Source organism: Ostrinia nubilalis, chromosome 1 (assembly GCF_963855985.1).
Source record: "Ostrinia nubilalis chromosome 1, ilOstNubi1.1, whole genome shotgun sequence".
NCBI classification, from domain to species: Eukaryota; Metazoa; Arthropoda; class Insecta; order Lepidoptera; family Crambidae; genus Ostrinia; species Ostrinia nubilalis.
The window spans coordinates 2,992,826-3,012,722 of NC_087088.1; the positions used below are offsets into that span (position 1 = coordinate 2,992,826).

General features: G+C 37.8%; 1 protein-coding gene across 4 annotated transcripts in view; it reads right to left on the bottom strand.

Moving 5' to 3' along the window:
* Positions 1-68: 68 nt before the first annotated feature.
* The window catches only part of LOC135081929 (solute carrier organic anion transporter family member 74D-like), a 58,397-nt gene continuing 38,568 nt past the window's right edge, over positions 69-19,897 (bottom strand). For all 4 annotated transcript variants that reach the window (XM_063976857.1, XM_063976787.1, XM_063976927.1 and 1 more), the window contains exons 5-11: positions 14,935-15,099; positions 13,316-13,441; positions 11,614-11,750; positions 10,708-10,829; positions 7,239-7,426; positions 5,908-6,084; positions 69-5,021 (exon numbers count right to left, since the gene is read on the bottom strand). In XM_063976857.1, the coding sequence (XP_063832927.1) occupies positions 4,882-5,021; positions 5,908-6,084; positions 7,239-7,426; positions 10,708-10,829; positions 11,614-11,750; positions 13,316-13,441; positions 14,935-15,099 (1,055 nt within the window). In that variant the 3' untranslated portion in view covers positions 69-4,881. The remainder of the gene's footprint in view (positions 5,022-5,907; positions 6,085-7,238; positions 7,427-10,707; positions 10,830-11,613; positions 11,751-13,315; positions 13,442-14,934; positions 15,100-19,897) is intronic.

Sequence of the window (19,897 nt, forward strand, 5' to 3'; positions counted from 1 at the left end):
ATAATTATCCCTCTTATTTTTAACACATTTAAACGACCGTAAAGGGATTTGCAATAAAACACAATTAGTACATCAATATCGTTTTATTTACAAATAATTAAAAAATATGTGACCGACGTCACTATAACAATCTATACTGTACTTACTTATGTAATTGCTAAGTTAATTATCAATAGTACTGATTCCGTACTTTGTAATAACACCATACAGACGGACATTTAGATCAGCATTTTAGTTAACCTCATCTATAGATATTATTTATCTAAGTCCACCTAATCTATTACAATTTACAATTACATTAAATTACTTGTTTTATATAATTTCTCTACATATTTGTGCGTTTTGGTATAAACTGTTTTCATGCGTATAATAAAGTCAATAATCTTCATTAAGACACAATTTATACATGCGATAAATACATAAATAACCAAATAAACAGGATGCATTTCGCAGTTTCCTAGCTGATTGTACTCGAAATTAAATTATTACATAACTAAGTAATGGATAACACAAACGTTCATTTTATAAGCAAATATTCAACTTTCCTCACAATCTTTTCAGTCATACGCGGTGCTTTTCAATAGCTATGCGATAGTTCGGAAAGTTAAAAATAGTGTATATATTCACAAACATAATACGTACGATACAACAATGTCAAACGTATACAAATAAATTTAACAATGCTCAAGAAAACAACTTATGTACTTGTATAAAATTATCGTAACGTATATTTATGTGAAAATACAACCAGAAACAAACAGTACAATCACTAGAATACTCAGAATAATTTACTCTAAGTTTCAACCAAGTGTGTATATCAGAATTAAAAATAATATATTAAAATCCATCGTTTAATGGTAGTAGGTTTTAATTCTAAAAACAGAGGTATGGTTTACTACAACTAATAACGTAGACTAGTAAAATTGTGTTCACTATTATTTTTTAAAACTAATCATCAAAAAACCCATCTCTGTTTTTGGGTAAAAAACTACTGTTTAATCCCTAAATACATTCGCTTAGTTAATATAATAGTAACAATCAACAAAATTTACCTACCACTCGGACAAGGACAATATAAAGACTGCATACGTCAATATAATTATATACTCGTAAATATTATAAGATATACATTAATATAATGCCACATAATATAATAATTTCAAGAACAAATTATACTCATTTGTCTTGATTTATTCGAATTTGATGTCAAAGCTTATATTATGTAAATAAGTATTATGCTATGTTAGTGCAATAGGGCAACAAATACAATTTCATTTTAACAATAAAAGATATTTAATTATAAAAGTCATTGCACGAAATAATGCACTGTTAAGAGTCTAGGAATTGTGAAATATCATTAAATATCTAAGTAATTACTTGTTTTCGTTGTTGCTCACGTATGTTTTACACAAACCATTCCTTGGCAGTGGAGTTTGATAGTGAAGGAATATCTGGTTTTATACGTATTTCATTTTATAACAGAACTGTATGTCTAAAGACAACACAAATTATGAGTAACATTAAAGTCTTCCTCATTGTCACATCGTTTTAACCACCTATATTTTTTATGTATTAAACCCTATATTCGGTTTTGTATTATAGCTTTATTTCTAAAGTTAACGAGCACAATTTTTACCCAAATTCACAATGTCTCTATGATGGTAGCAAATAACTAATGTTATGGCAACTTGCTGATACTGACCTCCAAAGTTAATAACGTTTGCATAATGTTCTACCTACATTAAAACCACTACTAATGGTCCAAATTCATTACATAGTTTATTAGCTCAACATGATAAAAAACACTGAAATTGTACAATGCCATTATAAAAATTAGGCAGCAATATCTCATTAAAAACTTTAAAAAACCTACATTATTACCTATTTAAATCTACGGTTTGGAATAATTATTTATACGTATATTCAAATCTATGTATTGCACATGCAAGTTTCAATTCCTAGTCTTTATTAAGCAAAATATAATGTGGCTTAAGTTGATGTAAAATATTTTATAGTAAAATGATTTATTACACAAAATTATGCCCTGATCACAGAGAAGTTGCAAAAAATGAAAATTTTTCGAGGTAATTTGCATCGACAATAATATTTCATTGTCAACTTATATTTAGTCGATTTGCTATCGATATACCTATTTTACTAAACATTTACACGCGACCCAGCCTTTTAACTTTTTCGTCTACTGAGCTATGGCCTATTGTACTAATATAAAATTACCTTATTTCCGGCGGGATATATGAAAGTAAAAATCTTGTATGGGAATATTGAATCAAAACGTTAAAAACTGAAAATGTTTGGTTTACACGGCCTTATCCACGACCATAGCTCGAAGGAGTTTATAATATTTTTGTTTATAAAGAATTCGTCTATAAAGTAAACAATTCATAAAATTAAGCTTACATCTAATTAGGCTATGATTATACATTTCATTCATCTAATATATTTACATGATTCAGTATTGATAATAATTTGTAAAAAAAAAACTTTCTACTCTAAAATAAATGTCTAATCACTAGCCATTAAGTTTATGATATTTAAAAAAGTTAACTTTGCGTAAACCATGCTAAAACAATAATTTATTATTGACAGCATTTTAATAAAATAGATAAAAATGTTATGTTTTATTTTTTCCCCGTTTTCCCTGAGATATTCTCGGCTCTGGCGCGAGAATTATTAGATTAAATATTTACCAGTAAAAAAAACTAATTCTACAACAGCAAAATTATATCGATGCATGGCAATTTTAACATAGTTTACACCAAGTTGAAAGGTCAGTCATTTATGTTAATTTTAACGGAGCAATGTGTGATGTTACGTAAAATACCAAGTTTAGTTAAAATATTTTTTTGCTATGAGTTCTTTAAAAAATAGTTCGCATTTCGGTACCTTAATTCAATATTTTTGCCATTACTTGAGCTTAGCTAGTAAAAAGTTTAACGATAATATTGAGCATGTATACGTCAAAGTATAACTAGCTTAGTAAAATGCGTGATAACGATAAAAAATGGAGTACCTATATAAAATCAATAAAAGAAAAGATGTAAACTGATACTGGTATATAGCTGCACATTCATATTGATTTGTATTTACTATTTTAGTGTGATGTTTTGAGATAAATTTACATTTTAAATTAGTTTCAACATTAATCAATTTTTAAATAAGATAAAGAAGAAGAATAAGATGATTAAACATTGATACGGTATGTAGAAAACCTTATAAATATTATATTAATTTTTTTAGTTACTTTTAACTTCTAATCGAGCTACAATTTGTACCTAAACAATTCGCGAAACTTACGCATTAGTAGATCAAAAATCGAATATTAATTAGTATAAAAAATTACCGTAGATTGGCGCCCGGCCCGATTAAACTAACTGTGTAAAATGACCAATAATGATTGTATTCGTAATCTAGAGCCATATTGCACAACCCTATAAAACGTTTTTCATTGATTTATTAAACTTGGCCACACCAAAAACGTATATCGAGTCATTTCGACACAAAACATTTGACCTCTACTAGATAGAAGTTTGGTTCTAAACGATAGTTCCGTTAACTCTCTAGTCTAGAATTGAAATGTTCAGAAGTTGATCTTATATCAGAGTGATGTATGTGACTCCATTAAAAAGTTATAAGGCTGATCAGTCATTCATTACATTAGATAAGTTGTTCTGATCTAAGTGACATACCTTGTCCCAGTTTCTTAGTATAGCGCAGCGTGGCGTTGCATAGCTCTTTCTATGCCATCGATGTGATGTGCCTGTCCAATTTCTGTTAATCAGACGTCACACAGAAATGGCAGACCTCCGTTGCATAATTCGTAAAAGGTGTAAAAACTGGCGACCTTATTAAAACTTTAGTGGACAGTTCATTTTAGCTCTTGGCACACTCGTCGATATTTCTCCGCCTGTTTGAGCTCACTAGAGCTGACCAATATTTCAAGTCGTTGAGATTTTGGTCTTATAGGTGTTGCATAACTCATTCTAGCTCGTGGCATAGCTTATCCATTGTTCTCCTGTTTTAAGTAGTGAATGCTGACCGATAATTCAGAAGTCGTCGAGATTTTGGTCTTACGGCGTAGTTCATTCTAGCTCGCGGCATAGCTTATCCATAATTCTCCTCGTTTAAGTAGTGATAACTGACCGATAGTTTAAAAGCCATTGAGATTTAGGTCTAACAGAAGTGTCGTAGCTCTTTCTAGCTCGTGGGATAGTTCTCCTGTTATAAGTAGTGTTGGCTGACTGTAGTTCAGAAGTCGTCGAGATTTCGGACTTACAGTAGTGGTGTAGTTCTTTCTAGCTCGTGGCATAGTTCTCCTGTTTTAAGTAGTGATAGCTGTCCGATAGTTCATTCTAGCTTGTAGCTCTTTCTAGCTCGTGGGATAGTTCTTCTGTTTTAGGTAGTAATGGCTGACTGTAGTTCAGAAGTCGTGAGATTATGGTGGTAATGTGGCATAACTCGTTCTAGCTCGAGGCACAGCTCATTCGTAGTTCTTCGGTTTTAAGTAGTGTTAACTGACCGTTAGTTCAGAAGTCGTTGAGGTTTCGGTGTAGCTCGTGGCATAGCTCATCCATACTTCCCAGCCTGTTTAAAAAGCGACAACTGTCTCATAGTTCAGAAGTACATAGTTGAGGTTTTGCTTTGATTTCTTACGGAAGTGGAGTAGTTCTTTCTAGCTCATGGCATAGCTCATCCATACTTGCCAGCCCGTTTAAAAGCGACAACTGTCTCATAGTTCAGAAGTACATAGTTGAGGTTTTGCTTTGATTTCTTACGGAAGTGGAGTAGTTCTTTCTAGCTCATGGCATAGCTCATCCCCGCCAGTTTAAGATGGCGGGTAGTTTACAAGTTGGACTCGTATTGTCATAGCTGCGTGTCAGTAGGCGCGGGCAAAAGCGCGGGCGGCGCGGGCGCATCAGCTGGGTTCATGTCGATGCGGCCGGCGCGCCGGAACACCATGAGGTCCATTAAGAACGCCAGGAACATCAACCCTGCTGACAGACCTGGAAAACAAGCTTTTGTTAGACGATCATCACCATCATCAGGTCGTTTAGACGACCTTCTCTAAACCAGAGGCAAATATAGGATTTGGTGTAACGAGTTGAGGAGGCCTCTTACGATATCTACTGGAACGGAGGGGATAGACATATTCTACTCAGCGGGAAACCCCACACGGCTTGTTAAGACAAGGCAATAAGAGTCAAATTGCAGATAATGACGATGCAGCATAGATATTTTAGGTGCACCCAGAACGCTGTTTCGTGCGCCCTATAAAATCTGTAACATACGTTTTGGATGTCCACCTGATACTAGTCTCTTAAGCATTTATATGGTGGTGGTAGAATTGATCCCATTATATTTTGAACTTTACTGAATAGGTACCTTACGTAATCTTCATCATTGGCAATTGAAAATATTTTTCTCTATACCAGTTGTATTGTAATAGACATGTTGACACCACAGTCAATTGACGTACTTTTTAAAACTGTCAAAACGAAACTCTCCCATAGATTTTGTATGGCACTACAAGCAAGTGACGTCACTATTTTGTCAACCCAATTAAACTACTTTTCAATTACAATTCGAACAAAAATCTAAATTTACAGGTAATTTAAAATAAATTAGGTTTTTAAGAGCAGAATCAAGAAATTAAAATAAAATTAAAATAAAATTCATTTATTTTTGCAAATAGGCTTTTAGAAAGCACTTTTACACGTCCCAATATTAACCCTACCACTGCTTCGGGACAATAAATGGGCCAGTGCTGAGAAGAAGCAGCGCAAGAAACTCAGTCACTATATAAGAGTCTTTTTAAAACAGTTGTGGTTTCGAATTATTGGTGTATGGTGTCAAACTGTCTATTGTGTTTTAAGCGTGCAGGATGCTTACCTAAGTAGAAGTGTCGGAAGCTATCGCTGTCATAAGCGACGCAGGCGCCGGTGATGTTGCAGGCGGAGTCGCGCAGGCGGCAGGCGGCGTCGATGACGGCGCCGAACACGATCGGGCACGGCACGTTGCCGAACGTGCCGATCGCGAACTGGATCACGCCCATCGCCATTGCTTTGTCTGTGGGCAACGCAAATTCAAATTCAAATTCAAATTGTGTTTATTGTGAAATCACAGGTACATAAGTCAGGTCATTAAATTTGTATGATAGATCAGCTGTGTTCCGCCGCATGGGCATACAATAATGGTAAGATACAATTGATAGGTAGTAAAAATCTATGACACAATAAATGATACAATTCAAATACAAGTCAATTATTAATAATTATAAGTTAATTAAGTCATACAGAAAATGTCAGCAGAATACAATATTATGTCAGTCGGAGAGAAAAAAAAACCATTTCATTAATAAATACTTAGGTACTCAAATTGTCACACAAATCATTATAAATTGTCAGAAAGATATTCATTTACAGAGTAGTAACCTTTTTTTAACAAAAGGTCCTTTAGCTTAGCTTTAAATACAAGTATACATGTAGTTTCAATTATATCTTTTGGTAGATGGTTGTATATTCGAGGCGACAATAGCAGGTTAGACGGGTAGCTGGAATTTTGGTACGAAACCACAACTTAGAAGCATTTCTCTCAGCATCTCTCAGCAGCTCCTTCTCAGCACTTGCCATATGTTAGTCTCGAAGCGCTGGTAGGGCCCAAAAGATAAGGAGACATGTAAAGTGCCCCTTAAGGGCTACCTTTTCTTTTTTTTATTATTTTCTATAATAATATTTTCACGGTCATAAGTGCTACTTGCGGTCTAAACTGAATAAATATTTTTGATTTTGATTTTTTCGAGAAGAACCTATCTCGTCGTTTGATTGGTTGAATTTCAATATTTAAACTAAAGCTGAAACGAATAGCGGTTAAACCGGACACCAAATATTCAGCCAACCTTAAAGCAGGATAGCCGTAATTTCAGCAGCCAAATATCTGGCTGGAGATTGCCGTTAGGTGTATCGGAAGAATCAAAGCTTGCGTAGGCGGCGTGCGAACACCTCTCTAGATGAAATCAGTACCTTACTGCAGTGTATACAGCGAAAGATTGAAAAGGCCTTATTTACGAAGCTCGGCGCCGCTAACCAACAATCAATAACATCTAATCACTATCCAGTGGCGCCAACTAGTGACCGCGAATACTCTAGTTTTCATTTTCCTCTTTATGACCTTGTTATAAGGTCTAAATTGAACTGAAAAGATTTTATTTAATTCCGACTTACCAAACTTATGCGTGCAGCGTATATTGAGCAGCACGCCGCCGACCTCGCCGCTGGCGTGTATGAACATAATCGTAGCAAAAATGGCCACGAACACGTAGATCTGGTCGCAGCGCCCGCCGCACTCGCCGCTTATGGCGTAGCCACCGTCTTCCTCTGCTGTCAGGTTGGTTAGTTGGAAACGCTCGAATCTGGAAGGATAAAAAAACTCATTAAAACTCATTTATTTCTGTAAATAGGCTTAAAAAAAGCACTTTTACACGTCCCAGTATTAACCCTACCACTGCTTCAGGACAATAAATGGGCCAGTGCTGAGAAGAAGCAGCGCAAGAAACTCAGTCACTATTGTCAGCCTCTTTTTCAAAGGTTTACATGCTTTAAAATGTACAAAGTTATAAATATTTATGCGAGCTAGGCAGTAACGTATCCCAAACATTTTTATCTTTTAAATAATCATCGACTTTATAGTAGCCCTTTTTCATTAAGGTACTTTTAATATGTGCTTTGAATTTATGAATGGGTAGTTCTACAACAGTTTGTGGTAATTTATTAAAGAATTTAATACATATTGTGGATGTTAGTGTGATAGTGGATGTTATTATTATTATTGGCTTTGGGCCTTCATTTGCGCCAGCTCGACCATGTTTGATCTATTGTGGCAGCCCTTGTCTTTAGAGTTCACTGCTTAGTCCCGTTGAGTCTATAAATTTCCAGATTCTTTGGAGCGTGATATCTGCTATCTCATCCGGGTGCATGATGTGTCGCCCGAGATGGATACTTCTTTTGCTCATGAGCGGGCCGCATGAGCAAAGAACATGCATGGCCGTTTCTTCTTATCCTAATAGTGGATGTTTAGAAAAGTGCATATCCATTATAGGCTAGGGGTTTACAGTGCGTCGTGGGGCGTCACGGCACTATCACATGGGCAGATTCCTAAGAGCGTCACTGTAAAAAAAGTGTAGAAAGCCCTGTTATAAGCTGTTAAAGCCGCGTTTTCACTAGGAGACATTTGTTCCGCGACTCTGTCACCCGACACGAAATTCACGTGTGCGACATCTACGGGTCGCGAGACTTGTCGCTTGTCGATGCTCTGCGAGTGTCCACAGGCGCAATCTTCGTATCCCTCGACTGTCGCCCGACAGCCTTTGAGTACTGAGGACGCGTGTCGCTCTGTGTCGCTGCTAGTGAGGTCTCGTGTCGCTTTGTGTCGCTCCTCGGGCGACATCTTGTTCACTACTGGCTAGTGTAAACAAGTCATAATATGTCGAGGGACAAAGTTGCAGAGACAAACTACGTGAATGTCGGACGACTTATCTCCGCGACATGTCCCCTAGTGAAAACGTGGCTTAATGCTGTTATGAACGGAGTTTTTAATAAGGAGGGGGCAATCTCTGAAACTTATCATGTTTCAAGCCACGAAATTTGACTTGCCGAGCGACTGACCGGAGACATTGGTACACCTGTCAAATTAGGGCTACCGTATTAGTGCTCACTAGTTGGCGCCACTGGCGGTAACAGGACTTTATAGTGGTTATATACGTTTAACACGTTTTTCAGTTGGCCCCACTGTCTCCGCCACTAGAGATTAACAGGATCACTCTACAGTGGCGCCAACTGGTGAGCGCAAATACAATAACTATTTATTCTTTCAACGCTCCGCTTCATAATAGACAGTGGAATTATTATACATGCAATAAAGGAGCCCGCACACCAGTACGTTTCTGGTAGCGTAATGCGCAAACTAAGGCTAAGTTCAGAGGTGGAATTGTGTAAAGCAATCGTAATCATTTGACAGTTTATAACGTACGATAAAATCACTTAAACAAAGCGTTTGACAGAATAATCGTACGTTATGAACTGTCAAATGATTATGATTGCTTTACACAATTCCACCTCATGCGTAAAGAGGTTCTAAATTATTACCCAGGACCGTTTACATAATCTCGCGTTATCCGTCACCTGCACTTAGCCTTCAGGCTGACATTTCAATGTATTTATAGTTCATTCAACTTATGATGGTGATTTAGACAGATAAAACGTTTCGTTTTATGATTCTAACTTTCTACGAATAAAAATATTGAGTTGTAAAAATCAATTACTTTTGTGTGTTTTCATCCTTCCAAAATATCAATCACTAATCTTTCTCAATTAACCTATAACAAGAATTTCTATTTATTTATTAGTTTATTATTTAGAAAAAATTGTGAAAAAATATTAAATGAATTGCTTCTGCGTTAGTCGGAACTTTTGCTCATAGGGATGTGTTCAGGCACACATACTTTCAATGAGCACGGTACGATTGCGCGGGACCTATTTAAATCTGCCGCCAACTCCGTCCCGCCAAAACTTACACGGCGAGCGCGCGCGACTACAGTAGCGCCGCGCCGCGTCCACGACGGCAAACGAACGAAAGCTATGCAGCTCGCCCTCTCGCGTTTGGGCCGGCTCCGCGAGTGCCACGCTTATTGTGTGCTCCAACGGAAATGTGAAATTTGGTGACTTTTTGGAAATGTTTTGTGTGTGAGGCCTCCACAGTACTTTGCTTGAAGTTAGTGACTCAAGTGAACCACCGAAGACACCGGGCGAAGCCCTAACTACCGGCCGGCGGCGTCCTACAGAGTACCTACCAGCAGCGCGGCGGCAGACAAGGTACCTGTTCGATTGTTTCCGTGTTTTGTTGATTGTGTTGTGCCTGGACGACACTGGGGAACTCATATTCGGATAAGCTATCGAAGTAGTTAACAGGATGGGACATAAACAATCGCAATAAATCAGTAATCGGCATGGTGGTCATCTTACCATCGAATCACGATTATTATCTCAGGCAGGTCAAAGCTAAGTCAGTACGTGTGCGTTTGCCTTTGATGACGGTTTTGTTTTATGCGATTTCTCCACGTATTGTTTGTTATTGTTATTTTGATGTTTTATTGAATAAAATGCATATATTTAATTCTTTGTGATTTATTTTGTACCACTAAGAATATTCACGTTTATTCCATTTCCAGATAGTTCAAATTCATAGATATAATTTTGATCAAGATTAAAAATCAAACAAATAAAAGGCGATTAGATTTCTATAGAAAATATTCTCGATTCTAAAAAATATCGATTAGGTTTATAAGGAGCGCCTCACTAAATAGAACTGTCATAATCACCATCTTACGCTGAATGGACTATAGTTAACATTTATATGGCAGGCAGAATCGCTAAAATCAAGTGGCAGTGGGCGGGGCACATAGCTCGAAGAGCTGATGGCCGCTGGGGCAGGAAAGTTCTTGAGTGGCGACCACGAGCTGGAAGACGTAGCGTGGGCAGGCCTCCCACTAGGTGGACCGACGATCTGGTGAAGGTCGCGGGAAGTACCTGGATGCAAGCGGCGCAGGACCGGTCTTTGTGGAAATCCTTGGGGAAGGCCTTTGTCCAGCAGTGGACGTCTTTCGGCTAAAACGAACGAATATGTCAGGCTACTCACGGGAGCAGCGTTTCGGCGGCGGGCATGACGCAGGAGCAGTTGCTGTACAGCCACGTGTTGTTGCCGAGCTGCCGCGCGCCCGTACAGCCCGCCTGGCACGGCGAAATGTACGTCAGCGCGTCCTGCAAGGGAGAATGGACTTTATTGCTTAGCTGTTAAGGTATGAAATGGAATAGACGCGTCCTTCAAGCGAGAATGGACTTTATTGCTTAGCGGTTAAGGTATGAAATGGAATAGACGCGTCCTTCAAGCGAGAATGGACTTTATTGCTTAGCGGTTAAGGTATGAAATGGAATAGACGCGTCCTTCAAGCGAGAACGGACTTTATTGCTGGGGACGAAGGGTGTGAAATGGAATAGACGCGTCCTTCAAGCGAGAATGGACTTTATTGCTTTGAACTTAAAGTGTGGAATGGAATATCTTTAGTCAAGATTTAAGGCACTTTATTGCGTAAAATTTATTTTAACCAAGATTGGCCCACACGTCGGTCGGCGCGTCCTGCAAGCGATAATACACTATGTTTGGAACGTAGGGTGTGGAATATGTAGAATATCTTTAGTCGACATTTAAGGCACTTTATTGCTTGTATTAATCAGAAGAGCATAGGAGTTCGAAATATTCTTCTGAAAAACTTTCCCCCGGGACAAACTTGACCTTCATTGGTTAGGTTTTATGGCGGTCAAGCTGTAGATCCTGGCTACACAGGAGTTGCCACTGCTAGGAGAGGTGGGAATAGCCCCGTTTTATTGCTTGTATCTCAAAAAAAATATTCATTTTAATCAAAATTTGACACATACGTCAAAACGAGTTGGAGCCTTTTTCCTTTCACAGACATGATACAATAGTGCCATCATATCTAACCCTTTCTACTATAGCAATAAGGTTGAAAATGAAACAAGTTCATACCTGCCCACAAACAGGGCTGAAGGAGAACCTGTCGCAGTAGCACTGGGAACTGCATTCCATGCTCAGGTTGGCTTCCGCGGGCATCAGCATGCGGTAGTTCTCTTGCGGACAGCTCACGAACATCAGGATCACCATGCCTGCAATATTGATGGTACCATTATGAGTATTATTATTAGTCTTACTAGCGGCCGCCCGCGACTTCGTTCGTACGCGTGGACCTCGTTTTACCCCCGTTAGATATCATTTTGATAGATCGCGTTTCACGGCTTCCCCCGCATGAATATTTACGAACGTCAAAAACAGTAGTTTGTCCAGCGCTGTAGATTTTAACCAATGACGATAGATGGCGCTTTTTAGACATGTCTTATTTATTTATTGAAAATTTGTCACATATCGTCATAAATTATAGCATATATGTTAATCTGGTCATAAACAATAATACGGTGAAGTTTCAACAAAATCCGTTCAGTAGTTTTTGCGTGAAAGAGTAACAAACATCCAGACATCATGACATTCAGACATTAGAAGTATTTTTCGGGAAACTCAGTGGCCGTATGTCACACTGTCTCTAACAGTCACTGCCTTAGTGCACACAAGCTGGGGCGTTTTTGAAATAATTTTAAACATATTCTCCCACTTCCTATTATAAATGCGAAAGTATGGGTCTGGATGTTTGTTACTCTTTCACGCTAAAACTACTGAACGGATTTTGTTAAAACTTTACAGCATTATTGTTTATAACCCAGATTAACATATAGGCTTATAATTTATGACGATCTGTGACAAACTAAATTTCACGCGGATTAAGCCGCGGGCAAAAGCTAGTCATCTATCTATACTAATATTATAAATGCGAAAGAAACTGTCTGCCTGTCTGTCTGTATCGCTTTCACGCCTAAACTACTGAACCGATTTTGATAAAATTTGGCATAGAGTTGGTTTGAGTCCCGGGAAAGGACAGGATAGTTTTTATCGGTTTTTCAAACAGGGACGCGCGCGAAATTTTTTTCTGTGACAGACAACCGCGGGTAAAAGCTAGTCATCTATAATTTTATAAATGCGTGTCAACCAAACGCTGTTTTATAACACTCACCGGGGGGACAAACTTGACCTTCATTGGTTGGGTTTTTGTGGCGGTCAAGCTGTAGATCCTGGCTACACAGGAGTTGCAGTGGTGGGAACGAGAGGTTAAGTCGGGTTTTCCTTCCTGACGCTATAACTCCAGAACGCACCAACCGATTTCCACGGTTTTGCATTCGTTGGAAAGGTCTCGGGCTCCGTGAGGTTTATAGCAAAGAAAATTCAGGAAAATTTGACAAAAGAAATTCCACGCAAAAGCTAGTCATCTTTAATTTTATAAATGCGTGTCAACCAAACGCTGTTTTATAACACTCACCAGGGGGACAAACTTGACCTTCATTGGTTGGGTTTTTGTGGCGGTCAAGCTGTAGATCCCGGCTACACAGGAGTTGCAATAGTGGGAACGAGAGGTTAAGTCGGGTTTTCCTTCCTGACGCTATAACTCCAGAACGCACGAACCGATTTCCACGGTTTTGCATTCGTTGGAAAGGTCTCGGGCTCCGTGAGGTTTATAGCAAAGAAAATTCAGGAAAATTTGACAAAAGAAATTCCACGCAAAAGCTAGTCATCTTTAATTTTATAAATGCGTGTCAACCAAACGCTGTTTTTTTATAACACTCACCAATACTGTAGATAGCAGCCGTGCCGGCGGTCCAAGCGGCGACGGTCCGCGCAGTAGGCACCGTCCGCAGGATGATTACCCCCGACGTGACGATGCCCATTCCCATCACCAGAATGCCGGCCGTGCCTGGAAGGAGGAGATTACAACCTTGGGGACATGATATAAGGTACATGTTCCTTTGGAATTGTTTTTTAGTTGGAATGGCACCCCGTATTTATAATAAACTGCCACAGGGTATAAGAAATAAGGAGGACATATTCTCGTTCAGGGAATGTCTTCATAAGTTGTTGGTAGATAAGGCGTATTATTCGATTAGCGAATTCCTCCTGGACAGTTTCATGTGTTTGTAATGTATGTAATCCAAATCTAATACTTTTGAAGTAGATTGTAGTTGACATTATGTAATTTGAGTATTTTTATTTTATTATTTTTGAATTGACATTAATGTAATTATTGACCCTGAGTTGTCTGACATTAGTTATTATAAATGTGAATTATAATTTATTACAATGTGACAATAACACTAATAATTTTGCATGCCTAAAGGTGGAAGATGGAGATACCTACTTGAAAAATTGTAACACCTACTGATGTAAACCCATTTTCGCAAAATAAATGATTTGATTTGATTTGATTTAATAATTCAGTTTAAGCTAATTTGTGAAGTTGAGCGTAAGGGCAGAGTAAATACAAATGAGTAGGTCATCTTCATAGAAACGCCCGAGCGCGGTTTGTATGTGAGCGCGCCAATACGTATGCGGCGCGCACGCACACACTGACAAAATTTAGCGTTGATTAGCGGGGAGTTGCTCCGAATTTTGTCACATACAAACCGCGCTCGGTGCGTTTCTATGAAGATGACCTACTCATTTGTATTTACTCTGGTAAGGGTAATCCATATAACATGCGCCTCATATTAACAATGTAGGACGCTGCATGTTGTTTTTACGTGTCAATAGAACAAATATTTGTATCTTAGGTATTTTAGAGACTTGGGAATAAGAAAAACGCTTGGTGATTTGAGAATGGGAACTAGGAAAGGTTAGGGATATGTGAGAATAACTTTTAGCATATATGTAGTACCAATTTTTTATGCATAACGAGGCAGGTATTTGACCACAATCACACCTGGTGTTAAGTGGGATGCAGTCTATGATGGTGCATTTCTGCCCTGTAAGTGCCTTTCACTCTCTATTATGGTGCGTTAGAGGCATATTAACTACCACTTTTGTTTGATAATATTTGTCAGAAAGTCATCTAACATTACCCTCAGTACCCAAACTTACATGCACTCTAAACATCGGGTATCTTAAATAAAATAAACTCTAAACACGCTCATCGCCGAAAACCGATGTATCAGACGGTACATATTTAGATGCTGCGTTTACACTGCGCGGAAATTAGCCAAGTCAAGTCAAAAAAACAGTGGAGTGGGGATGAATTATGAATGAATTTCATCCCCACTCCTCTGTTTTTTTGACTTGACTCGGCTAATTTCCGCATAGTGTAAAAGCAGCAAGACACCGCGCGGAATTTTACGCAGGGCCTCGTTAAACCCAAAAAAGTCTCAACAACATCTCAAGTGGCACATCTAATACGCCCACTGGTTAGTACCTCACCCGAGATAAGGTTGGCGTCGTGTGTCGACAGACGGAACTGCGTCTCCATGTACTTCGGTAAGAAGCTGTAGACCCCACTAATGGGCATAAGGTGGAGCACTGAACTGGCGGTCCGGTACATCAGGATGTCGTTGGTGAGCTGCCGCTTGATGGAGTTCGCGAAGCCTGGAAGAAGGAAGGTGACGGTAGATTACAATAAATGTTTTAAAAATATATTTTTCTTTCTTAACAATTCGTATGCGAAAAGTCTGTATTCATATTCTTTATTAATAATATTTAGGCCCATTTCAGGGCACTTATACAAGTCCGAAATATAGCTTGCCTTATCACCACTTCGGGACAACAAATTGACTGATAAGCAGGGTTGCAAGTTGATTTAAATCATGATTTTTATTGCATGATTTTTTTTTTTGATAAAAATCACTGATTTAAATCAATGACCGAAAATGGAATTAATGAAAGACTGGGAGTTTATATTAATCAACTGTAATGTTCGAAAACAATGTTAATATTAGGTGTTAATGTATGAAATTGTCGTTTTATATGGATAATCTAAAGAAATAAATTTTTCCATACAAACATATCTGCGATTTTTTAGATAACCACATATATTTTTTGGCGATGTTGCCAGCTCTATACATCAATTCTACGTAGGTACGTATAGTACGGCCAACGAGAAGCGATACCAAATGTAAACAAACCCAATGTCATGGTCATTAGGAATAGCAGGGGTGCATAACTTTTTAATAGTTAGATTACATATTTTTGTAAAGTACGGCCAACGAGAAGCGACACCAAATGTAAACAAACCCAATGTCATGGTCATTTGGAATAGCAGGGGTGGATAACTTTTTAATAGTTAGATCACATATTTTTGTAGACAATATCGTTTTAAAAAATATCTGGCAAACCATAATAATAGATGTTTTATTGAACTTTGTTTTTGTTATAATTTGAATTATTGTATAATGTAGATTTAAATTAAATAATGATAATAATAATAACATTTCTGCCTCTCAATGTGCCCGGTGTATAGCAACAGGCCTACCTACCCCTTTTTCACAGAGACTTAAATTCAGATTCGCCCTCGTGAATTGCAACAACTATGTATTATACTAAAAATATCCGAATGTTGACGAACCCGTCTGACTTTGACAATTTTGGCGGAAGAACGAGACATTACGACACATACACAAGATGGGAAGAGGCAGAATTGATTGTCAACTCGACAGTCGTAACGGCCTTTCGTATCGCTGCTAGTTGGCCGTACTTTAAATAAAAATGTTTGAACAACTAAAGAAATGATCGCAAAACCTAATAAAAATCAAATTAATCAAAAAAAATATTAATTTTTTTCCACACTGCTGGTAGGTACTGACAAGAAGTGGCGGAAGAAACTCAGTCATCTTTTTTAGCCGTCACATCATTATCAAATGATAAAAAATTAAAAATAAGAAAAAATGCAGCACTGGTTGGCAACGTGTTAATTCTTTATTCATGGTGTCCTTCAAAGACATATCTGCCGTGATCGAAAAGGTTATATGCCATATCAATATGCCGTTGACCGCCGATAAATTCGAGGCGTTTGTCTGCTAGCATTAATGTGTTTATGTGTCACTGATTATAAAACGGGTTTTAGAAACCAGTCAACAAACTTTTTGTATGCAATTCTCATTGTAAGTACAAAAGTTTGATATTAAAAAATTATACCAATCCGAATCCAATACATTCGCTGTTAAGAAAATCAAATGGTAACTGGACAATCAATAGATATTAAGAAAAAAAAATGAAGGAAATCGGCAAGACTTGGAGCGAGATCAAACACGAAGCTCAAGACAGAACGCGATGGAGGACTGTTGTGGATGCCCTCTGCCCCATCTAGGGGACAGGGGACATTTTTAAGACATTAAGGCTGAGTTGCACCACGTCACTTTTAACGGTAACTATAACGATAACCGGTGCTTTTTGTATGGAGTTTGACAGATTTTTCACATTTCTGTACCCCCAGTGAAAACGGAGTTAAGTCGAAAATGGTGATTTTTGGAAAATCGCATTTGAAGTTAAAAAAAATCCTGCTTCGTCGCTATTAGAGATAACTTGGTGAAATATTTTTTAGGTGAAAGGTAATGTTAGATATAATTAGGCAGTGTGCTAGTTTGGGAAATATAGCATGTAGTTTTTTCGTAATTAAATAAAAACCCAGTTATATCGCCATGCACGGCAACTTTACATTCGTGTAAAGTGATGTAATGGGACATAAATCATTTTACACCACACTGAATTGACCACCCGCTAACAAGTGTAAAGTGATACATTTTACGCCATTTCTGTTGATATTTTTTTGTTTTTTTAATTTTAGAAAAAGTTGTAAAACAAACATTAGTAATTACACTATGAGGAATCATTATTTCAGGTTATTTAGGGTAAATCGTCCAAAAATTTCTACTTATATCAATATACACCAATTTTGTGATGAGAAAAAAAATGTGTAAACTGATCTAACTAACATAATAGCGATCTAAGTATCCTAATAATTATGTGTAAAGTGATATAAGTGGCGATTGTAAAGGAATAAGGCTAGAATTTTAGAGTGGATTCTAATTATTTACTCCTTAAATGTTTATTCTGATCTGAAACTACTATTTTATTAATTATTACACCATATACCATGAATGATATCGGCCTAAATTACATACATTATCTCCTATTTTAAAGTAAGTATTAGTTGAAGCAATTGGGTAATAAAGACCAGAAACAACAATGGTTTCACATCACCTAATTAGACAGGAGACAGAGAAAAGTTTGTTTTCTACAATTACCTTATTAGGAATCAAACTCTGGACCAGAGATGATGATGTCAAGCTATATTGATTGCTTTTTGGCTACAGAAGGATAATATAAAAGTAAAGTCATAAAATGCATTTGTTTTCAACAAAGAGGCTTTTAAAAAGCCCTTTAACACGTCCTAGTATCACTTGAACCCTACTTTTATTTTGGGACATAAATAGGTCAGTGCTGAGAAGAAGCAGCGCAAGATATTTAGCCACCATTGTCAGCCTCTTCTTAAATCATAAATAACTTGAAAAAATCGAACTGCCTAAGACGGGAATCTTCTTAAATCAATAGAGATATGATTAACAAGACATGTTCTACTTGCGAGCTAAGCAGACAAAGTCCAGCAACATATGCCATTTACATAATTATTTACTTTATACATAGCATCTATTCATAAGGACTTACGTAGTTAGTTTTGCAGGGCAATCGAATATTGCACTTAACCTTTTGATTAGACCATTGTGCGCTATTTGATCTTCCTATTCCAACCGCTCCAGATCCTCCCAGTTAGCAGCAGCCTATCTAGGTCTCTACAGGCCTTCTGCAGCGACCCTGGTGATTGGAGAATTTAAGCCTGTTGATCTGCTACGCTTTTGCACTCCTTGTGCACGTGCTGTGGTTTTTCTTCTGCCTCCATGCATCTTCTGCACAGCAGGCTGTCTGTACAGCTATACTGTGTAGGTGTTTGTTTAACATACCTGTTATTACACTTAGGACCTTGCGGAAGTTGTCCCTGTTTAGTCTTATGAGTCTTTAACTTTTTCGATATAATATCCACAACTGCATCTTTTGCTTGCCTACATCTTTCACAATCTTTTCATTCTGTGTGGTGTTATTTTTCTATTTTGGAGCGCAGCCAGGTCTTGATCTGCTGTGCTTATGGTATCGGCATTATAATTGTTCCGGACCAAATACCGTCGTGTACGATCCCCTTCTGGCCAGTTCATCTTCTGCGTCGTTGCCCAAGGAGTTACTGTGTCCTTTGATCCACTTCAGGAGTGCAGGGTAACGCCATTTGCATCTGCAATGACTTAGGAGCGCGTCATGGCATTCCAATATAAGTATTATAATGTAGTATATTAAGTTGCTTTGTATTGCTTGCACTATCTGAGATTATTTTTATATTCAGACCTCGGATGTCTATGGTTGCAACCGCCTGTGCTGCTCTGATTGAAATCTGCTTGGAAAATTGTATTGTGTTTATCTAGTGTTGTTGATATTCTTAGTATATTTAGATAAATCGAGAAGACACCAGCTCCCGTACCTTTTTGGGTTTTGGAGCCGTCAGTGTAATATCCTAACTTCATTGATTCCAGAGCAATCTTGCGTTTCCGCTGTAAGCTGGATATTATATCTTCAGTCGAAGAGTGAACACAGGGAATTCTGCCGATAGGTGCCTCGGTGAGAGGTATTTCTTTTATTAGGGTTTTGTGCAGGATCGTGGAATGTCCTGGTTCCTTGTTTTGCTTCTACATGCCGTTCTTACCTTTAAGTCTTAGAGCGGCTGCTTGCGCTTCCTCCTGAATGATGAGGTCTAAAGATCTGAGATTTAGAAGGTACTCAAGTGATGTCGATGGAGTGGTTCTCATACAACTAGTGGCCGCTATGCTTACTAGGCGTTGCAGGCTTTGGAGTTTTGATCTTGCTGTTGATAGTTGTGTTCTGTGCCACCACACAAGTGATCTATAATAATATGTGTAGATGTATGTAAGAGGGCCATATAACCGACGTGTAGAGCCAGTGTTATCTTTGGGTTGAGACCTCATCTACTACCAATGAGTCTCTTGCACTGATGGAATGCTATACAGGCCATTTTTATTTTGTTCTCGACATGACTCGCCCAGTTCAATTTGTTGTCTAAGGTGATGAGTTTTGTTTATAAAGAGTTCTGGTAGTTGGAGCTCTTGTAAATTCTATAATGCACTTATTAAGTACTTTTATTGACAACGTTAGGCACTATGAATTCAATTATATGTTTTACTAGTAGATGTTAACCATTATTTATTAAAACTATTAACGAAAGTTCTTTGATTTATAAACTACGCATTATGTTTTCCTTTAATCTGACAATTGGGCTAAGTTATATCATTTTACACCAAATAATTAACCAAATCATTAGTTGCGATTT